The following is a 16,785-nucleotide window of genomic DNA, read 5'->3' on the forward strand; positions in this document are numbered from 1 at the left end:
TACCACATACTGAAGAGTAAAAAAAATTTTCAATTTCAGCTTGTCTTGCCCTCTAGTTTGAAATTTTATTGTGAGAAATGCAAAAATGGAAATCTTTTAATGGCGAAATGGGAATTGATCTATGTACTTTAAAAAATTGTCAGCATGAAAAAATGTGTACATACGTTAACTTCATTTTAAAATTAATCCTGTGCATTAAGATAGATTCCATTCAGTTTGTTAGAGTTTTTATGTATAATTAGCTCTTGCTTGAGCAGAGTGGTAAGGATGGGTGGAAGGTCAGCAAGAAACTATAATCCCAGTAAAAAGAAGAGTCAACTCTAATTATCAATGGAAGGGGAAGAAAATGTGTTGAGGAAAAGAGAGATTCACTGTGGATAAGTTCATCTTGTTGTGGGAATATGCTCACTCTAAGAGACAGGCTCAGTAATTACGCAGAGGTTAATTGTGGAAGATTGCTGCAGTGCCCTCTCTCCAAAGGAACCAAGCCTGTGGGGGATAAAATAGTCCAGATTTCCAGATCCTTCTGTTTGGCTGAGAACTGTAATCAGAACTGCTGATTATTGATCAAATTCTGCCTAAAGACCAAGCATGTTTCAGGGAAGGTCAAGTTGTCCCAGATCTTTGCTGTTTCTTAATCAGTTAAATCTACAGAACCCCTGATTAGAGCCTGGCTTTGTTTATCTATATCCAGAATTAACTTTGCCTTAGTTAAAAGAGGCAGTTGAATCGAAGGGCCCAGATAAAATTGAAGTGAGCCTTAGAAAATTGTGGGAGTGGTGTGAGGCAGTGTGACAGGCTGTAGAGGACAGTGGCTAGGTTTACCAAATGTTTATGGCCATGGGTTATTTTATACCCATCTGATAAATGAAGCTGTTAGAAATCCACTTTTTATAGAAGTTAAATCCGGGATTGGTTTCTAGACTTCTCAAAAGAATTTACCTTTGGTTTCTTTCTTAAGTTTTTATGGTGACTTTTTTAAAAGGCACTTTATAAGCTTCATCTCATTTAAGTTACCTATGTTTAATGTCATATGAATAATTGTTGAAAATTTGGGTGTCTTTTCAGCCTGAAGTACAGACTAAAGGGAAACATGATAACTTCCTTTCAGTATTTTAAAGGCAATCCTAGAGTAGCAGTGTAAGAAGGGAAGCTGTCACTCACTGTGTGTTTACTGTGGTACAGGCTCTAACTACGTTAATCCTTGAAATAATTCGGTGAAGTAGGTATCACTGTTAATTTTACAGATGAAGAAAATAAGGCACAGAGAGCTTAAGTAACTTTCCCAAGGTCACACAGCTAGTAAATGGCAGAACCCTTACTGTTTCCCGAACATTTCAACCCTATAACCTCTTAAGGGTAGTTGTTATCAAAGAAACTGGCCTGATATTGATAGAGCTAGGATTCAATTTGAAAATGGTTGTGAGTGGCTGATGAGGAAGTGTTTTCTGCTAGTGTAGAACACCTTTTCTAAAAAAGATGGTAATGGAAATTATGTGAGAATTTGATGGTTGAGGTAGCTTGAGAGGTTAGCAGCGTTTCCTTCAGATGTAGAAGAGAAAGGCTCTGGTCTTGGCATTTCTTTTTGAAAGCAGGAAGAGAAATAGTTTTCAGGCTGAGACAAGTGGAGGAACTTTTTATACTTATGGGAATTTAATAAGTTAGTAATACATAAATATAAGGCTCTACTAAAAATGGATAGCATGAATCACGGATACATAGTAGGATCCCTCAGAAGAGCTCTAGACTTTTTTTTTCTGTAGTACCTTGCAGAAATGTGGGAAACATTGGAGAATCTTCTTTATCTTAGGTGCTTTACATTTTAAAATTTAAATATCCTAACAACCCTGTTACAAATTTGGTGATATTCCTATTTTCTGTATCATGCTGGTATAGATGGTTTAAAGGGAAGATTATAGAATTCTCTGTGGCAAAAAATCACTACAAACTTAGGAAGAATTTATAATGAATGATAAAAGCTAACTGTCATAATTATATAGAATGAATACTTAGGAAAATATTCTAATGAAAATACTCAAAAGGTCCGAACAGTCATTTATGTTTCCTGTTTTGTTTCCAGTAAATTGGGAAAATACGTTCAATTTTATTAGTAATCAAAGAAGTGTAAATTTGTTTTTTCTTTCTTCAGGGTAATTTAGCAATATGTATCAACATTTAAAGTGTGTGTTTATTGACTTCTAGGAAGTTACTTCAAGAATATAAAGGAGTGTATATAGATTTATATAAGCATATACAAAACATTGTTTATTGTAAAAAATTGGGAACAGCTCAGATGAGCGTCCCTGAATTGGGGTTGGTCTGATGTTTCCTCATGATTAGAAACAGATATTTCTTTGGTAGCAATATTATGGAACAGACAGAGAATCTAATCACATGGCACACAATTTTGATTTGTCAAAATGCTGATGGTGACCACTTTCGTCACTTGATTAAAGTACAACTGCCAGGTTTCTATATTGTAAAGTTAATTTTTCCCTTTTGTAATTAATAAGTGTTTTGTGGAGAGGTATTTTGAAATTATTTAAATATCCGGTTCCCCAGACTGTTAATTTATCATATCAGTATGGCCTCATGGCTTCCTATTTTATTGGATGTGTTACAGTCAGTTACTATCATTATTTATTTTGATGCTCAAATTGTCTCTATTTTGGTTGGTGGGAGTCCCTTGAAGTTGGCTTCTGTGCCATCGTGACATATCCTATCATCATTCCTTGGCCATTTCCTTGCTTTCTACAAAAGAAAACTTGATGTTTCAAACTCATTTTGCTTTTCTTCCACTGTTATTGAATTAGCTATTTCTGATTTATTTATTTAGTGGAGAATAGTATTTAGAAGCCAATATCTGGACATTAGGTGTTAGGGTATTGCTGCTCCCAGGTTTTCTCAGTGGACAGAGCTAGCGACTATATATATAGGTATGTATGTGAATGAGAGTATATATTTTATATACAGGCATACCTTGGAGATAATTGTGAATTTTGGTTCCAGACCACCGCAATAAAGCGACTATCACCAAGTGAGTCACATGAATTTTTTTTGTTTCCCAGTGCATGTATAAGTTGTTTACACTATGCTGTAGACTATTAAGTGTGTAAAGCATTATGTCTAAAAATACCATATGCATACCTTAATTTAAAAATACTTTATTACTAAAAAATGCTAACCATCATCTGAGCCTTCAGTGAGTCATAATAATATTTTTGCAGTAGTAACATCAGAGATCACAGATGGCCATAATAAATATAATAATAATGAAAAAGTTTGAAATATTGTGAGGATCACCAAAATGTGATGTAGAGACATGAAGTGAGCAAATGCTATTGGAAAAATGACACTGATAGACTTGCTTGATGCAGGGTTGCTACAAACCTTCAATTTGTAAAAATAAAAAACACAATTTGTTAAAAAAAAATGCAGCTATTGTGCTTCACTTTTTTTTTTTTTGCGGTACGCGGGCCTCTCACTGCTGTGGCCTCTCCCGTTGCGGAGCACAGGCTCCGGACGCGCAGGCCCAGCGGCCATGGCTCACGGGCCCAGCCGCTCCGCGGCATGTGGGATCTTCCCGGACTGGGGCACGAACCCGTGTCCCCTGCATCGGCAGGCGGACTCTCAACCACTGCGCCACCAGGGAAGCCCTGTGCTTCACTTTATTGTGCTTTGCAGATATAGTGTGGTGTTTTTTGTTGGTTTGTTTTAAGAAATTGAACGTTTGTGGCAACCCTATGTTGTCAGATGATTTTGTATGCACTGGGAAACCAAAACATTTGTGTGATTTGCTTTATTGTGATATTCACTTTGTTGTGGTCTGGAACCAAACCCAACATATCTCCGAGGTATACCTGTATTCAGACAGTATATTTATATTAATTATTCAACGGTTTTTCCTTTAGTTTATGTAATCTTGAGGTTTTACATTGGCAACATAATGAATTCAAAGAGTTACACAATTCCTCCTTCTTTAGTCATTTACCGAATTTCAGATTTGATTCTGCTGCTGCGTTCTTGATTTTATCCACTGTTTTCTCACAATTAGATTTCAACTTCTGGCTGACTACAGTTGCTAAGATGCCTTTGTAAAATGCATTAATTTGAGAGATGTTACCATGTAGAAAAATGTGCACCTTACCACGATGAAATAGGTTGTCTGGAAAAGAATTCTTACTTAAAGATTTATTAAATTCTGGTTCTTTTAAAATAAGCCCATGATTGCTGTCTTTCTCTGCCCAGCTTCATCTAAAGTCTGTGTCCATATTCTCCAGCCAAAGATCCCAGTAGTAAACCTTTGGTTGAATGAGTCAGTGAGGGAGAATGCACACAGTGAAACTTGGGGCATCTCAGGAATAGTGTTAGAAAAGATTTATTATAGGATTTGAGCTTGCATGTAAGTGCAAAGAACAGAGTCTGAAAGGATATATTCCAAATTGCTGATAGTGGCTGCCTTTGGAGAGGGACTGGGACTAGGAGGGTTTGTGCAAAACACTGCTGAATTTAAAAATATGGATGTGTTCTGCTTTGTGTAATTAAAAAATAACTAGAAAAAAATGATGATTTGGGGGAGGGGTTAAGGAAGTGGGGCTTTCTTCTGAATTGGATACTGTCAGAAAGCATGTCTAATTCTATGATTAAATATCCTAATAAATCTTACCTAGAATCATGGAAGACTTGCATGAGGCTAAAGCTCTAATTTGTAAAGAAACAGCAATCTTTCATATTAAGATTTGGGGTGTTTGACCATCTTTGTTATTTGGCTGAAGTTCATGTTTTTGTCTGCTGGGGCATGATTACAGAGTGGTATTGTTTTATGTTGATTCATCATGGTCATGGCATGGCTTTGTCTGATGTTGCTGTTTTATGAAATTGTTTATATTCAGGGAGAGAATAACAAGACCTAGCTGTGGGCTCTAAGCCAGCTCTTAACAACACCAGGGCCTAGTTGACATTACAGGGCCAGCTCCCAGATGTCAAAGAGGCCGCTTTTCTACCTTCTCATCTGTTTCTACCATCTTTCTTTCTACATCCTAGGTGAACATTTCTTCTTCTATCGTTCTTTTATCTTTCTGTCCACACTACTTTGTCTCCATGAGGTGTTCCCAGGCTACCCATGCCTGAAGTTTTAAGAATAGATCAAAAGAATCTGACCTCTGATAGTGCATCCTGATAGGTTCCAGAATCCTTTGAGACCCTCTTCCCTCCTTGTCTATAAGCTTTGCATCTTTGTTTCATTTGCTTCAATATGTTTGCTGCCTTTCTTGGTCTACCTTTCTATAGAATTGTGATGGGATTTCAGTCTGCTCTAATACTAACTTGGTGCCCTTTTAGGACACTACTTTCAGAAAGAGAAACTTTACTTCTTGGATTGCAGCTGCAAGCAAGTTGTGCACACCTCCTTTGCCTGTACTGTCCAGGTTGTTAGAATATCATCCCAGTTGGATTCCAGTGACTCTTATGGTCCCTGTGTCCGAGAGGGGCATTTGACACTGTGTGTGTCCATTCTTTTCTTCCTTCTCCCTATTACTGTCCTTAGAAAGAAAATGGCTCTTCTGTTTCTTCAGGTCCTACTCCTAGCTTAAATTGAATGCTTTTCGATCCCATATATCCTGATTCTTAAATGGGAACTTTATTTTTCCCCTACTTTCTTGAGCTTTTTAGAACTCTTCAAGCCTCAGTAAATTATCCTCCAAATTAGTCTTCTAGACTTTTTCAGTATTTCTCATAATGTGTGTTGTTTCTGTGCCTCTCCATTCTTTGACTCTGTCAGAGTTAATTTCCTGGTAATTATTTTTCTCTTGCCAAGTAAAATTTATAAGCACAGTTATTTGTTGAAAACATAAAGGAGGTAGCTCTTGTATAGGGCAAGGTAGTTTGAACATTTTGTGCTATAAGACGGTGAGTGGGCATTTAACAATACAGATATAGAAGAGTAAGGACATCTGGGTGTGTTCATTGGAGAGTAAAATAAGATCACATGGTGAAAATTAATTTTACAAAGTGGTTTGAACAAAGATAGGGACATAAAATTGTAGGAACTAGAGAGGGAAGTATATACCAGGTGGGAAGATTGACCTACTAAAATATGGGAGATGGAATGATTAAGGGAATCATTTCTGCAATTAACATAAATTGAGAACCTTGTATTGTGTCAGTTTGTCTAGGTGCTAGAGATTGATGGATGAAAAAGATGAGATCTCTGCTTTCAAAAAGATTAGTATACTAGCAAAAAGGACATTTAAAAAAACAATTGAAATACAATGTGACAAATGCAAACAACAGGTTACTTACTAATTACAGTGAAGACACACATGAGGGAGTGTATGTTCTGCTTATATCATTTAAGAAAGGTTTCTCAGGTGGTTATTGCATAATGTTTGCTGGACTAGACTCAGAAACATTCAGGGTATAGCAGAAGTTATTTGGTGGCTGAATAAAGACAGTTGTCATGGTAATGAGGCATACCTATTTAAGCTAAATTTGGAATTAGCCGTTTCTGTTTTTTGCTTCAGTTAAAAAAGTTTCTAATTGTAAATCTCTGTTGCCACTTGATGTTCAGTGGAAGGAATCATGACCCCAATTTAGTGAGTCAGAATTTACTTTTCTATTACGTTTTCAGCTGATGGGTGGAAGGACTTCTTGGTGTGATAACTGAACTGGTAACTGAGATTTATATATTAAATGATTCAAGAAAAACCTTGTTAATTGGTAGATTTTAATGTTACCCAAATCAATAGGCATTTAAAAATGCAGTATAGTATGTTTTTTGGTGACTTGCTATCAGGATATGTTTTTTGTTTGAATTTTTGTATCTAAAAACAGAAAATCCCCTAAATGTTTATTTTCTTTTATAGGTGGTAGATCATCTAATGCAAACTTACCTGCAGTTCCAACAGTTGGTTCAGTTCCACAAGACCAAGTTTCGAATATGAGGTATTCAAGCTACTAACTTGGATATTTGTGATTTATTCCTTTTGATGACTTAAAAATGTCTAGGTACAATTTTTAGAAAAATTTACTTTGTTTCTTTTTTAAAAAACATGCATGATGTTTAGAGGCTTGGGAGTATTTTAGAAGTTCCTTCTTAAAGATTATGAGATGTAAAAGGTTCCCAAGAAGTAGCTTTTTGTGATTAATGAATGTGGAATGCATAACAAATATTTAATTTCGCAGGTAGTTAGTAGCTTCTGGCTTACGTTTCATATGCTTGTAGATTGAACATTTGGAATTCATTGTTCATCTTCCCTAGAAATGCTGCAATAAGAAGTTTATACTGATACTGAATTACAGATAGATTTTTACTGTCAGTTATCTTGTTTAATTGGGTATATGCGTTTCAAATTCTAATTTGGAAGGCTGTGAATATATTCCACCACTGGGGCCTTTGTGGCTAGATTTCTTGATCTGCCTTATTACGGTTGGAAAATGCATACAGACACTTTAAAAATAAAGTGGGTGCTACAAGTGTAGGCGTGTAGTTGTGATATCATCCGGGGATAAGAGGATCTGTGAGGTAAGTAGAGAGAAATAGTTTTATGGGTAGTACCTGGGAAGAGATGGTTACTGAGCACAGAAATTTCCAGCAGCTTACCTGTTTTTTTTATTTATTTATTTATTTTTTGCGGTACGCGGGCCTCTCACTATCGTGGCCTCTCTCGCTGCGGAGCACAGGCTCCGGACGCGCAGGCTCAGCGGCCATGGCTCACGGGCCCAGCCACTCCGCGGCATGTGGGATCTTCCCGGACCGGGGCACGAACCCGTGTCCTTGCATCGGCAGGCGGACTCTCAACCACTGCGCCACCAGGGAAGCCCTTACCTGTTGATAGTTTCAGTAGCATCTCTTGTTGGTTGTATGAATAGAAAGTACTCTTTGTAGGAATAGTAAATAAGTAGTGGCTGTTTACATATATTTGGTTTCATAAGTTAGAAACAATTTCCTGAAATGCAGACGGCTTGTTTTTTTTTAAATTCATTAAATATATATATATGTATACAGCTAGATATGGATCCAACCAACCACAGATTGAAAATATTAAAACAAACTTTCCAAAAAGTTCCACAAAGCAAAAGTTTGTCTCACACTGGCAACTATTTTTTTTGATGTTCCTTTTTTTCATAGTTTTCTTTTTTTTAATTAAAAAATTTTTTTTAATTGAAGTATAGTTACTTACAATATCGTTACTTATAGTTACTTATAGTATACTTATAGTTACTTACAATGTTGTGTTAATTTCTGATGTACAGCAAAGTGACCCAGCCCTACATATATGTATATATATTCTTTTCCATTACAGTTTGTAGGACCTTGTCGTCCATCCATTCCACACATGATAGTTTGACATTGGCAACTATTTATATAGCATTTACATTGTATTTACCTTGTATTAGATATTATAGGTAATTTAGATATGATTTAAAATATAGGTTATATGCAAATACTATGCCCTTTTACATAAGGGACCTGAGCATCCACAGATTTTGGTATCTGTAGGGAGTCTTGGAACCATTCCGCTGTGAAAACCGAGGGACAGCTGTGTGTGTATATACGTATGGGTTTATGTGTGTATACATGTATATAAGAATATATGTACATATAGTCACAAAGAGATATATCGAGTAAACTGATATCATTATAAATGTGCCAGTATACTATTTGCAAGTGAGAAGTTGTTCAGATTGCATTAGAAAGAAATTGTTTATAGAGATAGATGTTAGTGAAAAAGAATATAGACTGATTCTTTCAGTTTATAAACATTATTGAGTTTGTAATTTATGCTGCAGCTGAGAACTTAGAAGTGAAGGCATAGTTCTTGATCTGAAGGCGCTCATGGTTTAATGGTCAATAGAAAATTTGTTAAATGATTGATAGTTTGTTTAGGTTGTAATGGGGCTAAAATCAAGTGCTCTCTACTGGCCAGTTAAGTCTTGCCGTAAGAGCTGATGTTTGGAGTGGTTGTTAACCAGGTTGTTTGTGAGGGCTAGGGGTGGCAATATACAACAGAATAAAAAAGGATATTCCAGGCAGAAGGAATGGTGTGCATAGCAATAGTGAATCTTTAGGTAATTTTAAAATTTTCACATAATTTTCCAGTTCTATGAAAACTCATTTTAAAAACTGGAAAACTGGGAGCAGCTGGGCCCATGAGCCATGGCGGCTGAGCCTGCGCGTCCAGAGCCTGTGCTCCGCAACGGGAGAGGCCACAACAGTGAGAGGCCCGCGTACCGCAAAAAAACCAAAAAAACAAAACAAAACTAGAAAACTGATGAATACTAATGAATAACACAGGTAACTTAACATCTTTCTATTAGTATTACAGAGAGGCTCGAACATGCTTTGGAAAAGGCAGCTCCTCTTCTACGAGAGATATTTGTAGATTTTGCACCTTTTCTTTCTCGGACACTTTTGGGGAGCCATGGACAAGAACTGCTTATAGAAGGAACAAGTAAGTGATGTTTCTTTCTTCATATATATATTTAAATTACAGGGTTGAAAACTGAAATGAATAATGAGATGCATGGAGTTTTATTGTTTGTTTTCAAGCTTTGACAAGGCTTCTCAAAGAGTCTGTACATATCTTTTAAAGAATATGGCATAACTGCTGTTCTAATCTGTTCAAGGTTTTTTTATCAGTTATTTGCATGAGATTTGTGTGCATTAGATTTATTACTATGTCCTTTGGGGAACAATAAAAAAAGAAAAAAGTATTGAATGAAAGAACTAAGAAATGTTTTAATACATTAAAATTAACTATGAGAATTGAGAATTGGAGACTGGTGTTATAGTAATAAGTGGGGTATTTACCTGAGATTTTACTTGAATTTAAGATCTATATAAACAATAGTGTATTGCTACATATTAGGAAAATGAGGAATGCATTATTTGTCTCTGTTAGTGGAATTGTATTTTACAAATAAGTAGAAAAAAACAGTAGTATTTTACTCTATCTTGCTTATATCGTACATAGATTACTGGATCTTCTCTAGGTAGGGTACTTTGAGATTGTGTCAAACTAGATAACATGCATAATAAGTAAGTTGCTGCATGGATTGGAAACCATGCTATTTATGGAATGGATGGAGGGGTATTGGGACTTTTTTTTTTTTACATGAAGCACTTGTCAAATAGTAAGTGTCTTCTAATATTAAAGAGGTTAACTCAATCAAGTGAAAGTAGACTTACTCTGAATTTCCTCAGACAGCAGGAATCAGTTCAATAGAGATCAACTTTTCAAATGATTAGTTCTATTTAAGAGCTTAACAGACTGACTTCAAAATACAAATCTTCATTCCCATAGCTAGAAATTTTTTAAGGAGAAGCTAGAGGATTTTCATCAATGATAATGTCAAATTGATTTTTTTCATTCAAAAGTGTTTGGACTAGATGTTTGCTAAGTCTGACTTGTCTGTATCCATGTTTGATGGTTTAAGGATAAGACACGTATTCTCCTAAAGCTGAAAAATCATGGGAAAGCATAATTATCTGTATGCAAGTATCTTTAAATATCAACTTACAGCTTTAGTTATCATGACTTTCTGTTGGTTATCAGTCACTAGATGATCTCCTAAGGAATTTCTTAAAACTTGTGAAAAAACCCCCTCTTTTTATAGAAATAAGGATATAATGGTAATCAAAGTTATAAATAGGTTAATGTTCAAGATATCTGTATCTGAGTGTTAACTATGGGATATCAGCACTTTATTTGACCCTTAAAATATGTATCTATAAGAGTAATAATCATTAGCTAAAATAATAATTTCATTATCATCCCTGCTGTAAATTTATATGGAGTTGGTGATGATTGATATCAATTCCATATAGTCAAAGAATAGCATTAAATTTATTTGGAAAAAAGTTCAGGTTTTAGAAATACTGAACTAAGTTTGCGGTGGAAATTTATTTCATCTGCTGAAGGATATAATTGTTTAGCCAAGGACTATTTGACCTAATGAAGTAATAAAATTTGAAAGGAAGTGAATTGATACATTGAAGGACTTCACTCTAATTTATGTTTCACATATCAAACATTTATTCTTTTAAAGTGGTGTGACAACTTTTTAACTATATTTGATTTTGTAACAGTAAAGTGAATGTATTAATTTTAGCCTTTCAGTGTAGCAAGACATTTTGGCTACTTAGTTGATCTTTGAATTTTATAATAGACCCAGCAAAATAGTATCACCTTAGATACTCAGAAGTATTAAACTTGCCAATTCTAGATCCTGGAACAAAATTTAATTTAGAATCACTTTCTTATTGGTAAATTCTGATAAAATGATAAAAAAGAGGATGATGCACTATTGCTCGTCTATAAACTTGAGCAGTGACTACTCCTTGGTCTGTGTTCATAAAAATAGCAAACAAATCTCAGAGTTTTATGTAGCTTATGTATTTTAAGTTGTGAGGAATCCTTTGGGTGGTGGTTTTATGCATTGTAAAACAGGAAAGTTTTGAAGGGAGGTGATCGCAGCATAGTTCTGTTCAAAAAGCATTGGACTAAAAGGCAGGATACCTCAGCCCTTGTAATTCACTAGCTGTGTGACCAGGTACTTGAAAATTTATTACTTTAAAATTTTGAAAGTGATTTTTATTAATAATTTTTAATGAACATTTAAAATATTTACAAAGTAGGAATTGTAATATCCATGAACTTATTTTTGGCAACTACCCAGACCATCTTTGTTTTGCCATAATTGTTATATCCACTTCCCTTTGTTTTGCTTTAGTGTTTCAATCAACCCCAGACATCACGTCGTTTCACCCCTAAATAATTCATAATTCATATAAAAAAGATATTTTCTTACATAATCATAATTGCTGCTATTATACCTAATAATATTAATAATAATTCTGTAATAATCAGCCCATATTCATCTTTATTTAAAAGATTTTTTTATATTGATTTTCTTCCAATTAAGATCCAAAGTCAATTTTACTGAATTTGATATGTCCCTTAAGTCCATGTTAATGTCAAATAGTTTCCCCCTATTCTTCCTCTGTTTTCATGTTATTGACTCATTGAAGAAATATGGTTGGTGGTTCTGTAGAATGTTATACATTTTGGCACTCTGTGGCTATTCTTGGTGATGTTATTTAACAGTTTCTCTTATTTTGCGTATTTTCTGATGGCTTGAAGTTTAAAAGTTTAATTAAGATGTAATACTTCATGTTACATCATGCCTAAAGTCACATATTTTCTGATTGGCTCAATTTTAGCGATATTAACCCCCTTTTTCAAGTGGTTATAACCCATTGTAAGAATTGATGTTTTATTACTTTTATTTTTTAAAAGAAGTCTTCCAAAAACAAAGAGACGATTACTTTTTTAAAAAGTTTCTTTTATCTGACAGTTACCTTAAGTGATTTCATTGGACACTTTTTATAAATCTAAGGTTCATTATGAGGTCTTTGTGATCTTAATTTTCCTATATCTTAAAACATTTTGCTAATTATCATTACTCATCAGTTATTTCTAGCTATACTAAGGACTAAAATAATAAGAAAACAAGAATACTGGAATTGCCCCTATAATCATGGTGCACTAGGAAAACAAATCATCACTCTTGGATTACCCTCAATTTTCTTACTGCGTTGGCCAAAGTATTGCATTGTAGTTTAAGAAAACATAAATTTGTTTTCTCAGGGGGATCAAAAACTGGTATTTGGGGAGGGCAAAAGTATCTTAGACATTACAGTGGTTTTTGACCTTCTGATTGACAACAGTACATCTGTACAGTTTATCTTTAGCATTAAAATTTCATGGGAGCACAGTTAAGAAAAAATGGTCTGAAATGTTCCTTAGGCTCCTCAAAAAAGGTTGAGAAATATTGGTATAAAAGAAGTCTGTGGATACCATCTTTGTGGTCTTATTTTTAGCTTTCACTGAATATAGTTAAGAATTCAGAATTTTTTATTTTCTGCCCATAATGGTGAGGTGAAAAAAATTGACAGGAGAAGACATTTTATAATTACTAGACCAACTGTGGGTGAATTTGAAGAGACAGGGAATAGTACTCATAATTTTTATCAAATCAGGACTTCATTAATGCACAGCATATTTCTGTGGACAAAAAAGGAAATTGGTTTTCTCAGCATCATGTCATTCAATAGGAGGAAGGGCTTCATTCTACAAAATTTATACAATGTTTTGTGACAAGAACCTGGAACATCTCATTTTGCTAAGAAGGCGCGTGACAGTGTTCATCCATCGTTCAAGATGACTGTGCACCACAATTTACTTGGTGCAGTTCTAAGTGAATAGATACTAAAGCAGGTATATGCACGAAGACAATTGGAAGGAAAAGTTCATATAGAAATGAAAAAAATCAGTTGATTAATCATTCTAAATGGTGTTTATAACCTAAAGGAGAAAATATTTTGGAATTCGAGAGAAAAGAAAATGGCTGTTCTCTCTACAACAAAATTTTGAATAATCCAACTTTTCCAAAGTATGGCATTTGGTGTTGTTAGTTCAAGAAGAAGGACCAGAATTAATGATAAAGTTGCACCTATTAGAATTTTATTTGAAATTTAGAAGCAGTATTTTTAAGATGAATATCATGTTTATAGATTCATGAGGAGCAGTTAATTATATCCAAATTATAGACAAATACTTTCAAAACCTTGAAAACAGGGAAAAAATTTTGAGTTTATTATGCTTAAATTCTTACTGAAACTTATAATAATGTTTACACCATTGCTTTAGCTTTTTGTAAATTATTTAAGGTGACTTAAGATAAATAAATAAAACAAAAAACAGGGTTCTTAATGTTCCAGACAGTAAATGCTCATGACCATTTTTCATGGTACACTTGAGAGTTTAGGTATCTCAGTGCATTCAGATGTTGATAGCTTAATATCTGGTAAGCCATTTAGTACTTCTGAGTTTAATAGTATGGAAAAACAGTGGTAACAGAGGTGGGATAAATAGTCTCTGGTGGAGAAATTGAAGTGGTCTTTGGTTGTGAAACACCAGATGAGTATAAACCTCTTGGCTTTGACATTTTCAGTTTGTCTTTTTGGAGGAGACTAAAATTCCATATTGTTGAAAAATCAATCAAAGCTAAAACCAAGAAAACTGAACCCAAGGGTCAGATTATGAGGCTAGTCAGATCTCTGAGCCTACAGTACCTTGTTCACTTTCTGCTAAGTGGGACAATAATAGGATTTGTGTGTGTAAAATGAAAATTGATGCTTCTGCAACAACTTACAACTTCACTCCAAGTGTTGTTTTAAGGCCTTCCTTTGGGTAATCCTTAGAGTCTGAATGTAGATCTGAAGACAGATTTACTGATTTATAGGTCATTTCTTGCTTTTTCATCCATGCAACCAGTGTCACAAAACAATTTAGGTCATAGAGAGATGTGATTAAGTTGTGAAATCTGATATCGAGTCCCTTATTGGGATTATTTCCTGTTTATTTATTCCCAAGGTTATATATTTTTGTTTTCAGTATTGATGCCTTTTAGGCAGGAAGCTTAGTATTAGAGGTCTAATATAAGCTCTTTTTTTGTCTCCTGAAGCCCTTTCTCATTTAAAATCCTCCTTTGCCCCCTACCCATGCTTTACAGATCTATAAAACCTCACTCTAAAAAACACATGATTTGTTCTAATCAAACTATGAAATGTTATTTGACATCTTACTGTCCTTGAACACTCAACCCACTGATCAGTGGTTGTATCAACCTTCCTCTGGTTTTCTAATCTTTATTATTGAGAAATAAGACTGAAATAAGTAATTTTTTGAAAGTACGAGTATTGAACTGTCCTACAATATGCTGTAGAGAGACAAAGGAACATCTAGAAATCTTTCTAACTTTGAACGGCCCAAGGCCCTTTTAATCATTATTGTTCATTATCTGAGTGGATATAAAAGGCTGAGCCAGATCAGGGCCCAAATGCTTTGCCAGAAAAGGAAAGGTGGTAGGAATTCTGGTTTCTCTAGAATCGAGCACTAAGGAATAATGTCCTAGTTGTAGAAAGACCTGAATTTACTTGCTGCAAGTAGTGGCTTTTGAAGTTGAAATATATGGAACTTCCTGTAGTTGGGTAACATTTTATGAAAAGTGACAGGTTTTCAGACCAACAAAGGCTACACCAGCAATAAGAGATGGAGTATTGCTGTGCCCTTCCTTTCGGCCTTGGCATTAGCCTGAGGAGGTATGGTCATCTTAGCTCTATAGAAACAACAATTAAGTCTAGTTAATGGCCTGTTTGCTTAATGCATCATGTAGATGTTCTGTAGCTAATTTTCATGCCAGTGCTGACACTGTTACCATCATTTCTATGTTACACATTTTTACAGACATGGAGAAAAATGGTTTTGACTTTTCTAAAAAGTGAAGGGGGTGAACAACCTGTTTAACTTGAGTACTATTTGTAAGGCTACAGAATGCCAACATGTGGCCTCAGCAGGTATGAGGCACCATGACTAAAAGAGGGACAGAGAAAGAACTACAGATCAAGAAGATTAAAGAAAGGGAATAGGATGGGATAGGATGCCCACAAGAACTTTAATGTGGAGAAAGAAATAAGGTAATTCTGTGGGGTGTGTGAGGGCCATGAGGAATTATTTTAGTTGTTATACTTAGTTTACTTCTAACTTAAACTTACGTTTGCTTAGAAAAATATAGAATAAAAATTTTAATTTTTATATTTATTACTAGTGTAATTTAGTAATTCAGTGCTTTTAATTATTGGCATTGCTTTTTTAAGATACTGGTTATAAAATGTTCTTTGAATGTTCTTTAAAGTAGTTACTTTATATCTTACTGTTAATCAAAACTAAAGAATTCTTTAGATAGTTATTAACTATATAAAACTTCCTTCCTGAGATATTTTTGGTGAACCCAAATGAAACATAAAAGAGAAATTATAAATGCATTTATTTATAAAAAATCAAGAATATATAACAGACAATGGCTTGCACTTCTGTTAAGGTTTAGAGTGAGGTCACAGGTCAAGGTACTAATAAGAGTGTTTGGGATGTCTGCTGCCATGAAACAAAATGGAAACTTGATTGATAGCTAGAGGGTTGAAGGGAGAGAGTGTGGTGGAGAAAGCAAAGGTCAGGGAGCCATTTCCCTTCTCTGCATGTATAACAATCAACTCTCTCCAAAACAAAATTTAGGTGATATTGGTCAATATGGCATATGTTGTGCACATTTCTATGAGTATTGTGAAATGTCAGTATATATGAAGTTGTAATAAATGTTTTAGTAATTTGAAAGCTGAAATGAAATTGGCTACAAAAAATTGTGATGGTTTTGATGCCAAGTTTAAAGTAATTACAGAATGTTTTGTTTACACATATGATCAAATATGTATAGGTTGGGTTCTTAGCAAGAAGTTAAATTTTATTTTAAAACCAATTTGGACAAAGTTGTATAAGAAATAAATCCCTTGTTTTTTACTTTGTAATTTAAAAAAAATTCTCTTTGATATAGGTCTGGTTTGCATGAAGTCTAGTAGTTCAGTTGTGGAATTGGTTATGCTACTGTGTTCTCAGGTGAGTGACAAGAATAAATGTTGAATTAAAAGTAAATTCTCAAGTGAGTTCATTCTGCAAGAAAGTTAAAATTGATTAGAAATTTTTGCTACAAAAGTTTTGTGTTTGCAGTTTTAAAATAATTTATTTGTATTGCAAAAGGGTTACTTCTTGTGTTTGGTGCTAACAGTTTATTTCGAAGTGAGTGCTGAGAGAAATAGGATAGATTAATGAGAAATAGAGGTTTTTCGAGCCACATTTAAAAATGTCCAGATCAAATGGTCTTGAGATG

At 34.5% G+C, this 16,785-nt stretch overlaps 1 protein-coding gene across 3 annotated transcripts in view; it reads left to right on the forward strand.

Annotated features, from left to right (window-relative positions):
* The window catches only part of LRBA (LPS responsive beige-like anchor protein), an 826,328-nt gene that overhangs the window by 261,774 nt on the left and 547,769 nt on the right, over positions 1-16,785 (forward strand). For all 3 annotated transcript variants that reach the window (XM_082611157.1, XM_082611155.1, XM_082611156.1), the window contains exons 32-34: positions 6,864-6,942; positions 9,319-9,452; positions 16,453-16,514. In XM_082611157.1, coding sequence (XP_082467283.1) covers positions 6,864-6,942; positions 9,319-9,452; positions 16,453-16,514 — 275 coding nt within the window. The remainder of the gene's footprint in view (positions 1-6,863; positions 6,943-9,318; positions 9,453-16,452; positions 16,515-16,785) is intronic.

The sequence above is a fragment of the Mesoplodon mirus genome (genome assembly GCF_964341445.2).
Source record: "Mesoplodon mirus genome assembly, chromosome: 2".
Classification (NCBI taxonomy): domain Eukaryota; kingdom Metazoa; phylum Chordata; class Mammalia; order Artiodactyla; family Ziphiidae; genus Mesoplodon; species Mesoplodon mirus.